The 16,735-nt window shown below is 40.4% G+C and overlaps 1 protein-coding gene and 1 long non-coding RNA gene across 2 annotated transcripts in view; both read left to right on the top strand.

The window, feature by feature from the left end:
- Positions 1-7,642: 7,642 nt before the first annotated feature.
- LOC122644634 overlaps positions 7,643-16,735 on the top strand; it is a 30,972-nt gene continuing 21,879 nt past the window's right edge. The window contains exon 1 of the long non-coding RNA XR_006330428.1: positions 7,643-7,653. This is a non-coding gene — a long non-coding RNA (uncharacterized LOC122644634). The remainder of the gene's footprint in view (positions 7,654-16,735) is intronic.
- Positions 11,953-13,095, top strand: LOC122644632 (stearoyl-[acyl-carrier-protein] 9-desaturase 6, chloroplastic-like). The gene is made up of 2 exons (XM_043838014.1): positions 11,953-12,419; positions 12,514-13,095. Exons 1-2 carry the CDS (start codon positions 11,976-11,978, stop codon positions 13,078-13,080), a joined length of 1,011 nt encoding a protein of 336 aa, XP_043693949.1. The 5' UTR covers positions 11,953-11,975; the 3' UTR covers positions 13,081-13,095.

A 16,735-nucleotide genomic window follows, 5' to 3' on the forward strand; every position in this document is an offset into this window, starting at 1 on the left:
TGGATTAGATGATCTAACTAATGTCTTAAACTTAATTGTAAACTGCAGAATTCATTTGACACGTTGGTGCTACGGAGTTGTTTTAGCTATGGGCTGATCAAGCTCCAAACAAATAATTGGCCAAATAGCCATGAAGATGCTTTGGTTTTTGAATTCTACAACCCATTGCTAAAACAACTCCGTAGCACCAGGGTGTCAAATGAATTCTGCAGTTTACAATTAAGTTTAAGACATTTGTTAGATCATCTAATCCACTATCAATGTATAACAAAACAGAGGTAAGATACTTCTTAGAGGCAACGATTCCAGTAAAGACGTCCAGGGACCCATATTTTCGAGTGACAGTGTTGACAGTGAATTGATGACAGAGGAGGGTCGCTAATATTAACGTTCTATCTGCAGAATATTAGTAGAAGATTTGTAACATTAAAAATTTGACTGATAAAACTCAAATAAATTTGAATTAAAATCAACAATACCTACACTATATAGAAACTAATAATGTCTTTATTTTTACGTCAACTAAATAAAAATACATGAATGAATGAAATTAAGCTGAATTTTGATCTAACAAGGTGAACCAATTTCATTTATTCTTAAGTACCTCTTAGAATTCTTAAAAGTATTCTCTGATATTTTTAAGGTTTCTAAGGTTTTTTAAAACAGGAGAAGTACCTCCTATTTATAGCCTAGGGTGTTACCCACGCCCAAGGTTAGCATTCCTCATCCAACTGTTAGAGAACTCCTTAGCTCTAAGGGGATTGTGAGGAAGTCCTACATTCATAGCAACCTCCATAACGCCCACTATGGTCTCTAGAAGAGTCTAGATCAGTTCTGAGTTGGCAGACGCAAGGTAGAAAAGCAATGCAAACAAGAACTCGAAGAGTCCACAATTCTAGAAATGCTACAAAATCCGATACAGACTGAGTTTTGGCTGGCATGAATTAATGATTAACCGGTGCTAGCCAAAGAACTCTGAGTGTAGCCAATGCCAACTGTTTACACCCTATTTTCGGTCTATTTTGGTCAATAGAGAAATAGACCGAAATCTATTTCAGTCAAGATTGACATGTTAATTATGGATCAAAAAACGGTCAGTGACCGAAAACGGTCAGAAAATGGCCAAGGACCCAAAACGGTCAGAAAACGGCCAAGGACCCAAAACGGTCAGTGATAGACAACAGTCAATGATCGATAAACGGTCAGTGACCTGCGAACGATCAGCAAGGTGGTTACAACAAACTCTCAAAGAAGTAGGTAGTTGTGAAACTACCTCTCAAAGAAGTGGGTAGTTATGAAACTACTTAGTAACTACAGAAACCACCTGAGGATGCCTATAAAAGGAAAAATTCAAAACAAAGGAAGGGATCCACAAATCAATCAAACAAGTCTTTACTTTTATCTTTTATTTTCTTTTATTCTTAGTTGTAAATGGTTTCGATCTGTTCTTTTCCTTAAAAGAACCTGTTGGGATTACTCTCCAATAGTACTATCAGATGCAATGATGCATCCTTCCAAGTCAAATTGAAGATCTCTGCAATCCTTCATTTTACCAAAGATGTATCTGGAGAGAAAATTAATTTGATTGTTTATTTTTCTTGTTCTTGGCATTGCAATCTTTGCATTTCTTTTTGAAAAGTCTTTGGATTACCAAGGCACTGGTAGAACTCACTCTTTGATTCATTTCATTTTATGGCATCTTCAATTCACGCCGTCGATGCTGAATTTAGTGGAAACTCCAACACATTGATCCTCAAGAATAAGAGGATTTAAACAAGTGTGTACAAAATACCCTAATCCACCAACAAGGATATAAGAATACAAAATGAAAGATTGCATGCCAAAAATAAATCCACTATACAAAAGGAAACTCTGGTTCACAAGATCAGACCCATACGGTGCATCTCCATTCTCCCCGTTGATCAGCTCGTTCTTGTTGCTTCCGAAGCCTAGGTGCCAACCCACACACGAAATCCTGAGCTTGGTGGCTAGAGTTGCTCAGTCCCACCAGCTTCTCAAGCTTACATCTCCCAACTAAGAAGTCCAACATATCTGCATAGTCTCTGGCTGTGTAGACACTATTATGACACGATTTGAACTTCGAGAGTCTGGGACCGTAAACCGTCCTGCAAAATAATAAGCTCGGGCTAACGGGGTGCCGGTCCGAGCCGACGAAGTTAGCTCCGATGCCTAAGTCAGATCGCGCACACAGATAAACTCTTGAATTTAGAAAGTAGAGCTTTTAATCCCCCCTTTCAACTGTGACATACCTGGCTATTTATAGGTTCTGTGCCAAGGACCGTCATAGGCTTTAATTGGTGGACAAGTTAGATCGTGCACACAGATAAACATGTTGAGGTAGAGCCTTGTTTGGGCGGACACCTGTCCCGGAGGATCACCCAGACGTGTGACCCTAGCTCATTCGGTTTGTGTGACTTGGGTGAAGTAATCCCATCGTCGCCACGTACGCCGAACCTCAGTCATGATGAGCTCGGTTTGGTTCATGTATCTGTCGATCTTCTCATCGATCCTTGATAAATGCAAGCCGTCTCGAGACGGGGTCGTTCCCGGCTCTTCTTGACACATCGTCCCATTAGCCATCTTGGATTATCCCTATGTTTGGGTCGGCCATGCCGACCCGACCTTCGTGGTGGACATGTGTCGCCTCTCCTTTGGTTGAGTAGGAATGGGTGTATCATATGCCCCCCTACTCGCTTAGTCTCATTGTGGTCTGAGCGAGTACCAATGCACCCCTCTTCGTCTGTGTCGATGTCCCATTCATCCTCCCTACTGTGCAAACATTTTTTTTTTTAGGTCGGCTCGTGCTGAGCCGCACTCACTTATGGGCTTCTTTCTTCATTCGCCCTCGGGTACTGTGTCGCCGTTCAGCCACGTGTTCGGGAGCATCATGATTATGCATCGGGTAACCGAAACGTTGTTGAATCGTGGCCATCCGTCGCATCATCTGTTGACCATTAGATGTCCGTTCCTTTAGACTATAAATAGGAGAATAGTTAGACTTCATTTTTCACTCGTTGTTCGCTTTTGAAGGTCGCTGCTCCTTTGCTCGGTTGCGTTTATTTAGCTCGGGTGGTTTACTAGATCGGTGCTTTACATTCTTCTTCTGTGGTGCTCTTGCTCAGGTCTGCCACAAGTAAGTTCTTCTATGCTCATGGCTTATAGTGGTAGTGAATATAGATTGTCTGGGGTGAGCCCCTCGGTAAAGGGCTATAGTCAAGGTTCTGACCCAGACTCACCAGTAGCCTGAATGCCGAGGATCTCCTCAGCTCGACTTCCAACGACCTCAGTAATGTTTGCCGTACCCAGGATGTAGCAGTGGAGCCCGATCGGGAGATCTGTAAGACATTAACTTCCTGTCCCGACCTAGAGAGACATGTCCAGATTGTTGGTCTAGCGGCGGAAGCTTGGGATGTGGAAGTAGATATTTTGGCTGCGGAGAGCCATGGGGTCCAAAATCAGGTCGCCCGGGAAGATCAGGCCAGCTCTGAGGAAGTAGATGATGACGAAGATGACGAGGATGAGGATGAGGATAGCGAAGAGTCCGCACCAGATGAATTGGAGCAAAGTGTGTACAATGTGTCTAGCATTCTACGTCAATCTGACCTAGCTCGGATTAGGAAGAAGTATGCGATTCCAGATGATGTCGTCTTGAGACTTCCTTCCAAGGAGGAGATGGCGTGCTATACCAAAGGTCCCTGGATCAGCCTATATGAGATGTCCTTCCATAACTAGTTGCGGCTTCCTGCATTAGGTCTTGTAAAGGAGATATTCAACCATTGACTTCTCACCCCCTGTCAGTTGGTCCCAAACTCTTGGAGGATCATCCTTGGGTTCTACGTCTTCTTTAAACGGATCGGTTTTGAGCCGAGCTTAGCAATTTTTTCATTTTATTTCATGCTAAAGAAATATCACTTGGACGGGTGGTATTATTTCACCAGTCCCTGGGTTAGCTTACACGAGATGTTCTTCTATAACGGGTTGCGGCTTCCTGTATTAGGTCTTGTAAAGGAGATATTCGACCATTCACTTATCAGCCCCTGTCAGTTGGTCCCAAACTCTTGGTGGATCATCCTTGGGTTCTACGTCTTCTTTAAAAGGCTCGATTTCGAGCCGAGCTTAGCAATTTTTTTTTTTTATTTCATGCTGAAGAAATGTCACATTGGTTTCTCTCTCACACACTTTCTTAACTAATCTCTCTCTCTCTAACTATCCATGAGATTTTGTTCTTGGGTTTCTTTGTTTTTGATAATTTTTAGTTAAGGTTCATTGCTAATCAAATGCCGAGGTCTATTAGTTACAATTGTCGATCTTGAGCTTGTTCCTTATGGAAACCAAGCTACAAGATAATGACAACATTGTCTACTAGGTGCTATGGGATCCTATACCCATTTTGCTAAAATTTTTGTTAATCTTTGTTGATTTAGTTAGATTGATTTTGACCTCTAGGTTTGGATTTATATTCTCCTTTAGACATTTTGGAGGAGAGTCTTTTTCTTTAAACTCATGCCCTCCCCTTCTCTCATTCCCAAGCTCTCTCCCTCTCTCTCATACACACACTCAAAGCTGATCCTGATTCTCTCTCGAACTCTCCCCAATGTTCCTTCCCTCTCATAAATTCTCTCATTCTCGCAATAAAGAAATGACAATAGATACCAATAGACGGCGCCCGGGTCGAGAGTTTCGAGCTCGACCAATGTGGGTTGTGGGTGTGAGAGCAGAGTGCCCAGGCCCTTCTGGGCCGGAGGGACGACATCATGACTCTCTTGCTCCACGGGGCCCCGTCGATCGTCATCAATAGGTGGCGGTGCCTCCTTCGCGGTCCGCCGGGTGTTTGGTCGTCCAACTCGGCCTTGAGCCTGACTTGATCGAGGTTGGGACATTTTCGATCTGTCAGTGGCCATGTAAGCTTTTTGTCTATTTCCCATAGACGGCGCCAATCTGTTATGATACGATAAGAACTTCGAGGGTCTGGGATTGCAAACCGTCCTGCAAAATAATAAGCTTGGGCTAACGGGGTGCCAGTCTAAGCCGGCAGAGTCAACTCCGATGCCTAAGTCAGATCGTGCACACAGATAAACTCTTGAATTTAGAAAGTAGAGCTTTTAATCCACCCTTTCAACTGTGACATACCTGGCTATTGATAGGTTCTGTGCCAAGGACCGTTATAGGCTTTTATTGGTGGTAGACTATTGCTTCGGTCTAGGAAATGTTGAGGTGGAGCCTTGTTTGGGCAGACACCTGTCCCGAAGGATCACCTCAGATGCGTGACCCTAGCTCATGCGGTTTGTGTGACTTGGGTGAAGTAATCCCATCGTTGCCGGGTACGCTGAACCTAGTCATGATGAGCTAGGTTCGGTTCGCGTATCTGTTGATCTTCTCATCGATCCTTGATAAATGCAAGCCATCTTGAGACCGAGTTATTCCCGGCTCTTCTCGACACATCGTCCCATCGGCCGTCTTGGATTATCCCTATGTTTGGCCGACCCGACCTTCGTGGTGGACACGTGTCGCCTCTCCTTTGGTTGAGTAGGAATGGGTGTATCATACACCAAGTCTTTGTGCAACAGCAGAGAAGTGGTGGAAAAAATGTGGGTCTCGACCATCGTACATCAAGTGTGCAGGAATCGTGTTGTTCTTGCGCATCATATCAGAGATCGCCAAACACATGCACCAGTGCTAGTCTTTGCCTTTTCCTTGACTTCCAACCTTTACGACTTTTAGGGTTCCTACATTTCTATATCTAATAATAATAATAATTCAAGTACAAAGTACAAACACCATGTTTTTGGGAATTACAAAACCATTAAAAGTGGGTAAGAGGAAATTAAAAATAATCTTCCTTGAATGACTGATCTATGGGTTTTTTTTTTTTTTTTGATGAAAAAGGAGCATATATTCAAAAAAGCAAGAAGGGTTTTATAGTTGTGCGGTTATATTGTACCATCTAAAGGTTATGTTAGAAAAGTTTTGTGTAAGTTCTGCAAGATCCAAAAAATAAGGTAAACTGTTCCGTGGTATTAAGGTGAAGGCCTGACTAATCAAAAGGTCAAAAAGATTCTTGTTGCAGCACCATATCTCCTTTAAATTAATATGATCTGCAACCGCAGTCTTCCATCCATGTAGAATGCCACAAAGCTCTGCCACCATGTCATCCTTAGAAGTTGTTCGACCGACGTTGGTTATAATTCTTTTCCCACTAAGGAACATCGAGGATGTCCACTTGGCTATTCGAAGTTCGGGATCAAAAACTCCTGCGACCAGCAAACCAGGCAAGTCCATTTTGAAGTCAGTGATAGAATCAATATTAAAGTGTTGAAGTATAGGTGGATCAGGTGTGTGGTGTGCATCAGTAATGAGGGTGTTAGTTGAAGGGGGGGGTCAAATTTAGATCAGAGATCCAAAAATTAACATAATGGATGACCATTAAAGGGTCAGCCTTAAAACCATTGTTAAGGACTTTGTTTCGTACAGACCAAACGGAATAACAAGTTATAATAAAAATGGAAAAAAAACCAACGAAAAAATTGTTTGTTCATGGCCCTGGAGCCAAGAAGGGATGCACACAGACAGATGAGCTAGGGAGCAGATAAGTGCTCAGTTCTCAATCCAAGCGGTCCAGAAGCCCAGATTCGCTTAGTCCAATCACAAGATAGAAAAAGATGCCAAAGTGATTCCTTGTGAAAGCCACAGAATACACATGAAGGCTCGACATGTATCCATTTCGAAAGTGAATCTCTGACAGATAGTCCTGCATTTAAGACATGCCAAAAGAATATTTTAAATCGCAGATGTAAGTTAAGTTTCCAAAAAAAATTCCACCATTGGCTAATCAGAGGATTAGGCAATATAGAGGGTGTTAGTTGTTTTACAGTTAATTTGGTAGAGAATTTGTCATTGTTAGATAAAGAACAAGTCCAAGTATCATCAAAATGGGAAATATTCATTCGGAGAATACTATCAACAAACAGAATGAGAATCAAACCAAGACTTTAACAGAAGCCTATTCCAAGAAGTGTTAATCATGAAATCATTAACTAGAGTTACAGAAGATTGCTTATGAGGGTTTAGGGTTGGAGGATTACCTGCTACGCCTGGGATCCAAGGATCAAACCAACAAGATGTTGATTTACCATTACCTATGTTCTTGGTAACCATAGTCTTAAGGCGAGGGAGCAGTTTGGCAATGCTATTCCATGTCCACGATCCCCTCTTTGCAGCAGATGCTGGATGAAAAATAGAGCGATTGGGGAAATATTTGGCCTTGAGAACCCTTGCCCATATGGCAGAAGGTTCATAAATAAGTCGTCACCCAAGCTTAAGGATTAAGGCTTCATTGTGGGTCTCAGAATTTCTGAGTCTCAAACCACCATGTGTCTTAGGCCGGCATATCTTATTCCAATTGATCAGCTGTATCTTCCTTTGATCACCGGCCTGGTTATGCCAGAATCTACTATAAATAGAATCCAATTCAGCACAAGTCTTCTTAGGGAAAAGAAAACAAGTCATCAGGTAAGAAGGTGTAGATGCAAGGACAGATTGAATTAACACCTGTCGACCAGCATAAGATAGATGGCTGACTTTCCAAGTGGCCAATTTGGCCTTGACCCTGTCAATGATAAACCACAAGTCTTTGTGTTTGGATCTAGAAGGACAAAGCTTGGTTCCCAGGTAAGAGGAAGAGGTCTTTATCTTTGGATCTATGATTTTTGGTAAACTAAATATAAATACATGAATGTATGAAATCGAGCTGAGTTTTGATCTAACAGTGTGGACTATGGACCGTGATGGGATCGTACTCACATTTGTTTTATTACCTTTTTTTATTTATTTTAAATTTCAAAGATTTTCTTCATATTTGTTTTATAACATCTGTTGTCCCTAGGGATGTAAATAGATCGAATTTGATCAGATAGTGGCATTATCATATTTGTATCCGATTATATTCGGACGGACTTGGATAATATTCTATCGATTTTCAAACGGATTCGGATAATTTTTGAATAGTACTTTTTTAGTACAGATTCTCCTAAATGGATATGAACACAGATCAAATATAAATTTTCTTGATTATTCGTGGATATCTTTACTGTTTCTATGATGAGGATTAGGGTTGAGTCTTGAGAGTTCAGCAACTACCCTTTCTTTTACTCTTCTTAGTATTTGATTTTCTTACGTTTTTTACTTTTGATTTTATCTTGTATTTATTTTAATAGATATGTGATTCATGTATCACATTGCATAAAAAAATAATATATATATATATATATATATATATATATATATATATAAACCAATAGTAAATCTAGAAAAAGAATCACATTATCTTAACTTATAAATTTATAAAAATAAGATAACAAAATCCAATAAGGTAACTTAAAAGGATAGATGAACAAAGAGATATATTTCAAATATTTTATTATCGTCGGATTGCTAAACGAATTGGATAATAATCGGTCAGCTAAGGGTATTATCATATTCATATTCGATTAGTTTCGGACGGATTCGAATTCCCCTAAAATGATATGAACGCGGATCGAATATGGATTTTTGAATGTCCGTTTACATCCCTAGTTGTCATGTAATTCACCTTCCTTCTTGAATGCACCATACGATCCTACAAAATATAAACAATCTAATCAAACAATTTAAAGAACAGTTTTAAAATAAAGAACATATTTTTGAAAATCTATCGATCCATCAAAGAAACCAAAGGAAAAATAGCAAAGGATTTTATAAAATTCTAGACAAATCATGATTGGAATTTAAGACCTAGATTTAAATAATGAGATATAAAAAGATCTAAAATGAAATCAGTAGAAACAAAGCATACTGCCCCTTACTTTGAGGAGGACAAAGATAGACACATGAAAGTGTTGGTGTAGGCCACACTCTCGAACAGAAAACTATTTTCTAAAAAAAAAATTCGTACAGACTAATAATCATTATTCATGCATTTCATAAGAACAAGGTAACTTCCAAATACGATACTCTAGATGAAAAGCTGTAAAAGCATAATGCCCGAGGAATCTCTCCACACGAAGGGGCATCATATTAAGAAAAAAAAAATTGAAAAAAAAATCCTTAGCTTTCCTAATGTCCAAATACCTACTCGTGACATTTCTACCCCTATGGGTAAAATGAACGATAAAAACTCTCTCTCTCTCTCTCTCTCTCTCTCTCTCTCTCTCTCTCTCTCTCTCTCTCTCTCTCTCTTTCTCTCTCTCTCAATAGCATTTAAACATTTAGTTTGTTATATTCATACTCTCTTCGCCATCCAATAAATAGCCACACATGCATTTTTTGTTTCCTAGGAAATAGAGCGATGCAATGAGTTTTAACATCATAAATGCCACATGTGCATTTGCATGTGAAAGTTTTTTAGTATATATATATTTCACATGCAATGACAATACACCTAATCATATCGAGAAGTTTTGGTAGGTATCGATTCGTATACAATGACAACCCATGTCATTAAATAAAGATAAACGAGATTCTATGAGGGGTACACATTAAGATCGCATACTTGCATTAATACCGCTACATACACTCTTATTTGCCCTCGTACTAGTGCTAACGCTTTATACGACCAGACAACGATCTCTTATATACCTACACATTTATTTAAAGCTATTAAAATGCTAATCTCATGCTGATCCCAAATCTTTAGGTCGGCCAATCAAATATCAGACCAAATATTTTTAATTTCAAACGTGTTTCTACTTTATATGAAAATTACATTTATTTAAAGCTATTAAAATGCTAATCTCATGCTGATCCCAAATCTTTAGGTCGGCCAATCAAATATCAGACCAAATATTTTTAATTTCAAACGTGTTTCTATTTTATATGAAAATTTTAAAACTATGAGAAGCTTTATTGAAGTTTTGGTGACCTTTTGTGTTTTTTACGTAACCAACATGACAATGGATGATACCTGCAACGTCGAACACGTGATTCTTACTGCACTCTCCACTGCTGGATTGTATAGAAAAAGAAATGTAGGAACCCCAAAAGACATAAAAGATTAGTAGTCATAGAAAGGCAAGACTTACTGACTTAGCCCCATTTCCCGGTAAGGATTTTTCTCCTCTCAGGTTCCCAGATCTGTAAGTTGTTATAAGTATCCATCTAAAAAGTTGACACGTGGACAAATAGCATCCAACGGTCATTTTTAATCCTCTCAAAAACCCAGCCAACCCTAAATCAGTCGGGTTTCCTCTCTCATGCCTCCCTGTCTCACTGACCAACACTGTTCCTCTCTCCTCTCAGTCATCTCTCTCTCGCAGCCGGAGTGTTCCAGCCACGGCGACGGATTGCATCAAACCAGAGCTTCTCCCCATGAGCTACAAAGAGCCTCTCTCAATTGTTCGTACGAAATAGCAAGGGTTCAGGAATCAGGGTGATTTTTCATTATTTAATCTCAGTGGGAATTCAAATGGGCAACCCCCTATGTACAAACAACCTACCAGAATCTATGCTTGACTTTGATTACCCTCTCTACTGATCTAGTCCATTACCGATTTGATAAAATAAGAACTCTATCAGTTCAAAAACTCAAATGAAACCAGAATCGCAAGTAAGGGATAAAACCCAGATTCAAAAGATATTTAAAAACTCAATGGAAACAAATCAAATATGGAAGATATTCTGGTCGAAGGGTCTTTTCAGTAAGGTAAATAATCTAGAAACATCGTACTTGGAAGTTAGATTCTTGAAACCTAGAGAGGATTGAGAAATCGATTGCAGGATGTAAGGGATTCAAAAGAGTAAACCAATGATGATCTGATTGGTGAATAAACAATTATATGAAAACTTAAACCGCAACAAAAATCAGATTCAACAACTCAGATCTTAGAAAACCAGGATTTGAAAATCTGAACAGGAACACTGGAACAGGACTCGTAAATCGATTGTATTTCAGATCTTAGAAAACCAATTTTTTCACTAATTTTTATTTGAGCTATGAACTTTCACTTTGTCTTTACCTTTCATCCCCCAAAATAACATTCACTTGCAATAACATCGGATGATCTGATTCCTGTTGGTCATACCACCAGAAACCACAACCATCAAATACTTGGTCCGATCCTTCACAATCCCAACACTGTACCGTTGATTCTCCTGGCTGAAGTCCAAGCAAGGACGATATCCCAAACGATGAGCATCTCTCACAGTAAGCTCTCTCTTCGTAACCTTAGATACTAGTCTCCGTTGCACTACCGTCGCGCCGTCGCTAGAACACTCCAGCAATGAGAGAGAGAGAGAGAGAGAGAGAGAGAGAGAGAGAGAGAGGAGGAGGAGGAGGAGGAGGGGAGAGGAACAGTCGGGTCAGTGAGAGAAGGCAGCGTGAGAGAGGAAACCCAGAGAGAGAGTCAGTGAGAGAAGGCAGCGTGAGAGAGGAAACCCAAACAGAGAAACCCGACTGAGTTAGGGTTGGATGGGTTTTTGAGAGGATTCAAAAATAACCATTGGATGTTACTTATCCACGTGTCAACTTTTTAGATGGGTACTTACAAGAACTTACAGATCTGGGAACCTGAGAGGAGAAATACAGTTACAGTTTAATAAGATATCAACCTAATATGTTTTTAAGCATTTAAATCTTCGATATTACCAAAGACTAATTCAAATTAGGCAGACAGAGGTAGTCAAAATTCTCTCTCTCTCTCTCTCTCTCTCTCTCTCTCTCATAGAGTCCTATAAATAGAGGGTCGGGGTCCTCCCTCCCTAATATCTCCCAAGCTGTAGACCCACACACACAAACACACAAAGAAAAAAATGCAGCAAGCACAGGGCATTTGCAACCCACAACACTTTTCCATCCCCGGAAACTGCCGGATTCTGCCACATTATCATGTAAAAACCCCGGCGGCAACCGCTACCAAATTCCGGCGACAATTAATCTCAGCAGTAGCATCACCACACGCCCATGTGAGACAGTAACACACTCGATGCCACCAGAGAAGGTAGAGGTGTTCAGGTCTCTTGATAAGTGGGCCACAGAAACCATCCTCCCAATGCTAAAGCCAGTAGAGACATCCTGGCAACCACATGATTTCTTGCCGGATTCCACCCAACCGTTCGATTCATTCATAGACCAAGTCGGTGCCCTACGTGAGCAAACCTCTGGATTGCCCGACGATTACTTGGTGGTGTTGGTGGGTGATATGATCACTGAAGAGGCTCTCCCCACATACATGTCCATGATAAACCGGTTCGACGGGGTTAAGGATGAGCCCGGGGCGATCTCTGAACCTTGGTCTGTTTGGACCAGATGTTGGACCGCTGAAGAGAACCGGCACGGTGATCTTCTCAAGACGTACCTTTACTTGTCCGGACGTGTGAACATGCCTACGATCGAGCGCTCTATACAATACCTCATCGGTGCCGGCATGGTAAAGTTCCGAGCCTACCCTTCATAATAAGCTTTTAGATGCCAAAAGATGAGTTACTATTGGAGTTTCTTATAAATAATAACATATATTGCAGGACACTGGATTGGAAAACAACCCATACTTGGGATTCGTTTACACATCATTCCAAGAGAGGGCGACATTCGTGTCTCACGGCAACACTGCTCGTTTGGCGAAGGAGAATGGTGATATGGTGCTTGCACGTATATGCGGTATAATAGCATCGGACGAGAAGCGACATGAGAATGCGTATATCAAGATGGTGGAGAAGCTATTAGAGGTGGACACCACGGATACCATGTTGGCGATCTCTGATATGATGCGAAAGAACATCACGATGCCTGCACATTTGATGTACGATGGTCAAGACCCACATTTGTTTCACCACTTCTCTGCTGTTGCACAAAGGCTTGGTGTCTACACAGCCAGAGACTATGCAGATATATTGGATTTCTTGGTTGGGAGGTGGAAGCTGGAGAATCTGGAGGGTTTGAGCAGCTCTGGCCAACAAGCACAGGATTTCGTGTGTGGGTTGGCAACCAGGCTTCGGAAGCTACAAGAACGAGCTGATCAGAGGGCCCAAAAGATGCAACCACAAAGTGTGACATTCAGCTGGATATTCAACAAGGAGGTCACTTTGTAAGAAGCATGGAAGAATATTCAAAATGCCAACCTAACTACTTGAAGTTGTTTATACAAAATAATGACAACATGTACATTAAGGTTATATTTGGTATCTACTTTTATTATTCAAAATAAAGAAGAATCGGGCTTTAGAATGCATTCTGGACCCAAAATCTATTTCGAAAATGCATACTAAACATGGAATTGTAGGGGATAATTAAAGAAGCCTTCGTTTGTTCGTTAGCCATTTTTTTTTTTTTTCTAATATTAATATTTTTATCACCTTGTAATATGAATACAATAAAAGAAATAAGGTAAAGTATTTCATGGAATAAAGAAAGTATCTCTTGATGGGCTCCTTGACGGCTGGCGGGTTAAATTGGAAAACTCCTCTTCCTCCTTACCTCTTCAAATCAGGTGACCATAAACCTGTGATGGTCCTCCTCAATTTCCTGTTTGGTATAGTTGTCCGGTTCCTCTCATAGGGGGTCGGAAATGACGACCTAACCCCTTGCCTGAACACACTGCCCGAGTGAGGTTAAGTCGTCATTTCCGCCTCCCTATGAGAGGAACTGAAGAACCATACTGGGCAAAGAACCGGACAGAAAAAAAATTCCTCTAGTGACCAGATCTAGTTATCTATGACACTATGACTGGATTTTATTGATTAGCAATCAGATTATAGCAATTAGAATATTTATCAAAGCAAAAGTTCGACTCTGATTTGTTCTGCCACTACCACAACCAAAAAGGTCATGCCACAAATAACTGCCTGAATTTGAGGCTGCATATCCTTAATAGGGATCAAGTCATTACATAGTTCAAGCTTGTTGGATCATTCATCAACCATAAGATGATGATACTGGGACATCTAAGGAGTCCAAGAAAAAAATGAGTTATTAGCCTTAAAGGTCTCATTAAATAGTGAAAAGTATGATAATGAGGATAATGAAAATTCCTCATGGGCAAAAAGGAAACCCTAGGTCGAGATAAAAAGGGTTTTCCGGTGTTAGAAGTGTAACAAATCAAGACACATTGGTGAAGATTGCATCTCCAAAAGAATAAATGAAAAACAGAAAAGGAGGAAGACAATATTAGCAACATCAAATGACTTAGATGTTAGTGTGTCAAAAGATGACTCCAATGTTTAGGACTGTATTACCATATGAGTCTTCATAGTTCACCCATTGACTAGGATAATTGACACTTACCATATGAGCCTATCCATTGACTAGGATAATTGATTCTTTCCTATCCATATCATATTGATAGGATTTAATTAGGGAATAATTGAGGGTGATTGACCCAAGTAATCCTTGTATATATTGATACATTGACATCAATAGAAATATACCAATTCATTCTATGATTCTAGTGGTATACAATTAACATGGTATCAGCCTAAGCCGTTCTTGGGATCCTTTCCATTTTTTTCCTTTTTCCTTCTCACCATGACTGATGATGCTGCAACTTCATCTTCTTCTTCATCATGTTGCATTTATCTCATCCCTTGCTAGTACAACTGAGCCTGCCACATTTGCTGAGGCAATGAAATACACAGAATGACATGATGCAATGCAAGCATAAATCCAGGCCTTATCAGAAAATAAGACTTGGTCACTTATTCCCTTACCACACGGGAAGAAACCAATTGGGTCCAAATGGGTGTTCAAGATTAAACGGCGTTCTGATGGTTCAATCAAACGTTTTGTCGCTAAGGGTTACAATCAGGTGGAAGGTATTGACTATCATGATACGTTTGCACCCGTTGCGAAACTTGTTACAGTTCACACTCTTATTGCTCTAGCAGCCGTTAATGGATGGATATTACATCAGATGGATGTCCATAATGCATTTTTGCATGGGGACCTAGATGAAGAGGTTTACATGACCCCTCCCCCGGGTTATCGTCGTAAGGGGGAGCAACCCATCTGCAAACTTAAAAAATCTTTATATGGTTTAAAACAAGCATCTAGACAATGGTTCTCCAAGTTCTCTACTGTGCTCCTGGATTTCGGATTTTCTCAATCTCAAGCTGATCACTCATTGTTCACCTTGCATCGTCAAACAGAGAGTGTTTATATAGTGCTCTATGTGGATGATATTATCATCACTGGAGCCACTGCCGATTTGGTTGACATAGTTAAAAATTTCTTATTCAATAATTTTCACATCAAGGATCTTGGTCCTTTGAATTTTTTTCTGGGAATTGAAGTTGCAAGATCTACTAAGGGCATTTATCTCTCACAACGCAAATATGTGCTGGACATTTTACAAGACAGTGGCTTCACTGGAACTAGACCAGCCGAGACACCCATGGAACAGAACTTGCACCTAACAGAATCTAATGGGGACTTATTATCGGATCCTTCACCTTACCGTCATCTTGTTGGGCGCTTGATCTATCTCACAGTCACGCGCCCAGATATTACTCACACGGTAAACATTCTGAGTCAATTTATGCATCAATCTCGACAACCACATTTGGATGCTGCTCATAGGCTTCTTCGATTCTTGAATGCCACCCCAGGGCAATGAATCTTTTTCTCCTCCACCTCCTCGCTTCAGCTTCGGGGATATTGTGACTCAGACTGGGCAACTTGTCCAATGACCCGCCAATCGATGACAGGGTACTGCATTCTCCTTGGATCAAGTCCAATTTCTTGGAAGACCAAGAAACAATCCACTGTTTCTCGATCATCTGCAGAGGCCGAATACAGGGCAATGGCGGTTGCAACATGTGAACTTTCATGGATATCCTATCTCTTGAAAGACTTGGGAATTAATTTATCTTCTCCCATACCACTGTATTGCGACAAGCAATCAGCCATCCACACCGCCTCCAATCCTGTTTTTCACGAACGCACTAAGCACATTGAGATCGATTGCCATGTCGTTCGCGACAAACTTCAACAAGGATTCCTAAGACCGACCAAGATTGCTAGCTCGGATCAGATTGCAGACTTACTTACCAAATCTCTTGGTCGTGAACAATTTCAGCATCTTAGTTCCAAGCTGGGCGTTTGCGACCTGCACGCTCCACCTTGAGGGGGAGTATTACCATATGAGTCTTCATAGTTCACCCATTGACTAGGATAATTGACACTTACCATATGAGCCTATCCATTGACTAGGATAATTGATTCTTTCCTATCCATATCATATTGATAGGATTTAATTAGGTAATAATTGAGGGTGATTGACCCATGTAATCCTTGTATATATTGATACATTGACATCAATAGAAATATACCAATTCATTCCATGATTCTAGTGCTATACAATTAACAGACTGCAACCTTTGTTTTATAGCTCTAATTAAAGTGTTCTAATGATGTTGGAATTGAACAAGATAACGGAAACTCATAGGATGAGTTGCAATAAGAATTTACAAAGCTTCTTAGTGGGTTTGAAAATATGTGTACTAATAAGGGCACAAAGAAAGAACACCAATAACAAAATACTCGGGGGAATAAAAGGGGAAATAAGGGGTATACACTAGATAAAAACAAATAATAATAAGGGGACATATAAGTCAACAAACAATTAAATCAAGGGCACAAGCAAGCGATGAGTAAAACAGCCTATAGAGTCATAGAACTACCAAAAATGCTTCTCTTACAATGCCTTTGAAACACATTTCTATTTCATTTGTAGTTGTTGGTGGATCCGGT

The sequence above is a fragment of the Telopea speciosissima genome, chromosome 11 (genome assembly GCF_018873765.1).
Source record: "Telopea speciosissima isolate NSW1024214 ecotype Mountain lineage chromosome 11, Tspe_v1, whole genome shotgun sequence".
NCBI lineage: Eukaryota > Viridiplantae > Streptophyta > Magnoliopsida > Proteales > Proteaceae > Telopea > Telopea speciosissima.

Coding starts and splice junctions, on each gene's coding strand:
- LOC122644632 (XM_043838014.1), top strand. CDS start 11,976: ATGCCACCAGAGAAGGTAGAGGTGTTCAGGTCTCTTGATAAGTGGGCC. Junction 12,420..12,513: donor ACCTCATCGGTGCCGGCATG/GTAAAGTTCCGA, acceptor CATATATTGCAG/GACACTGGATTGGAAAACAA.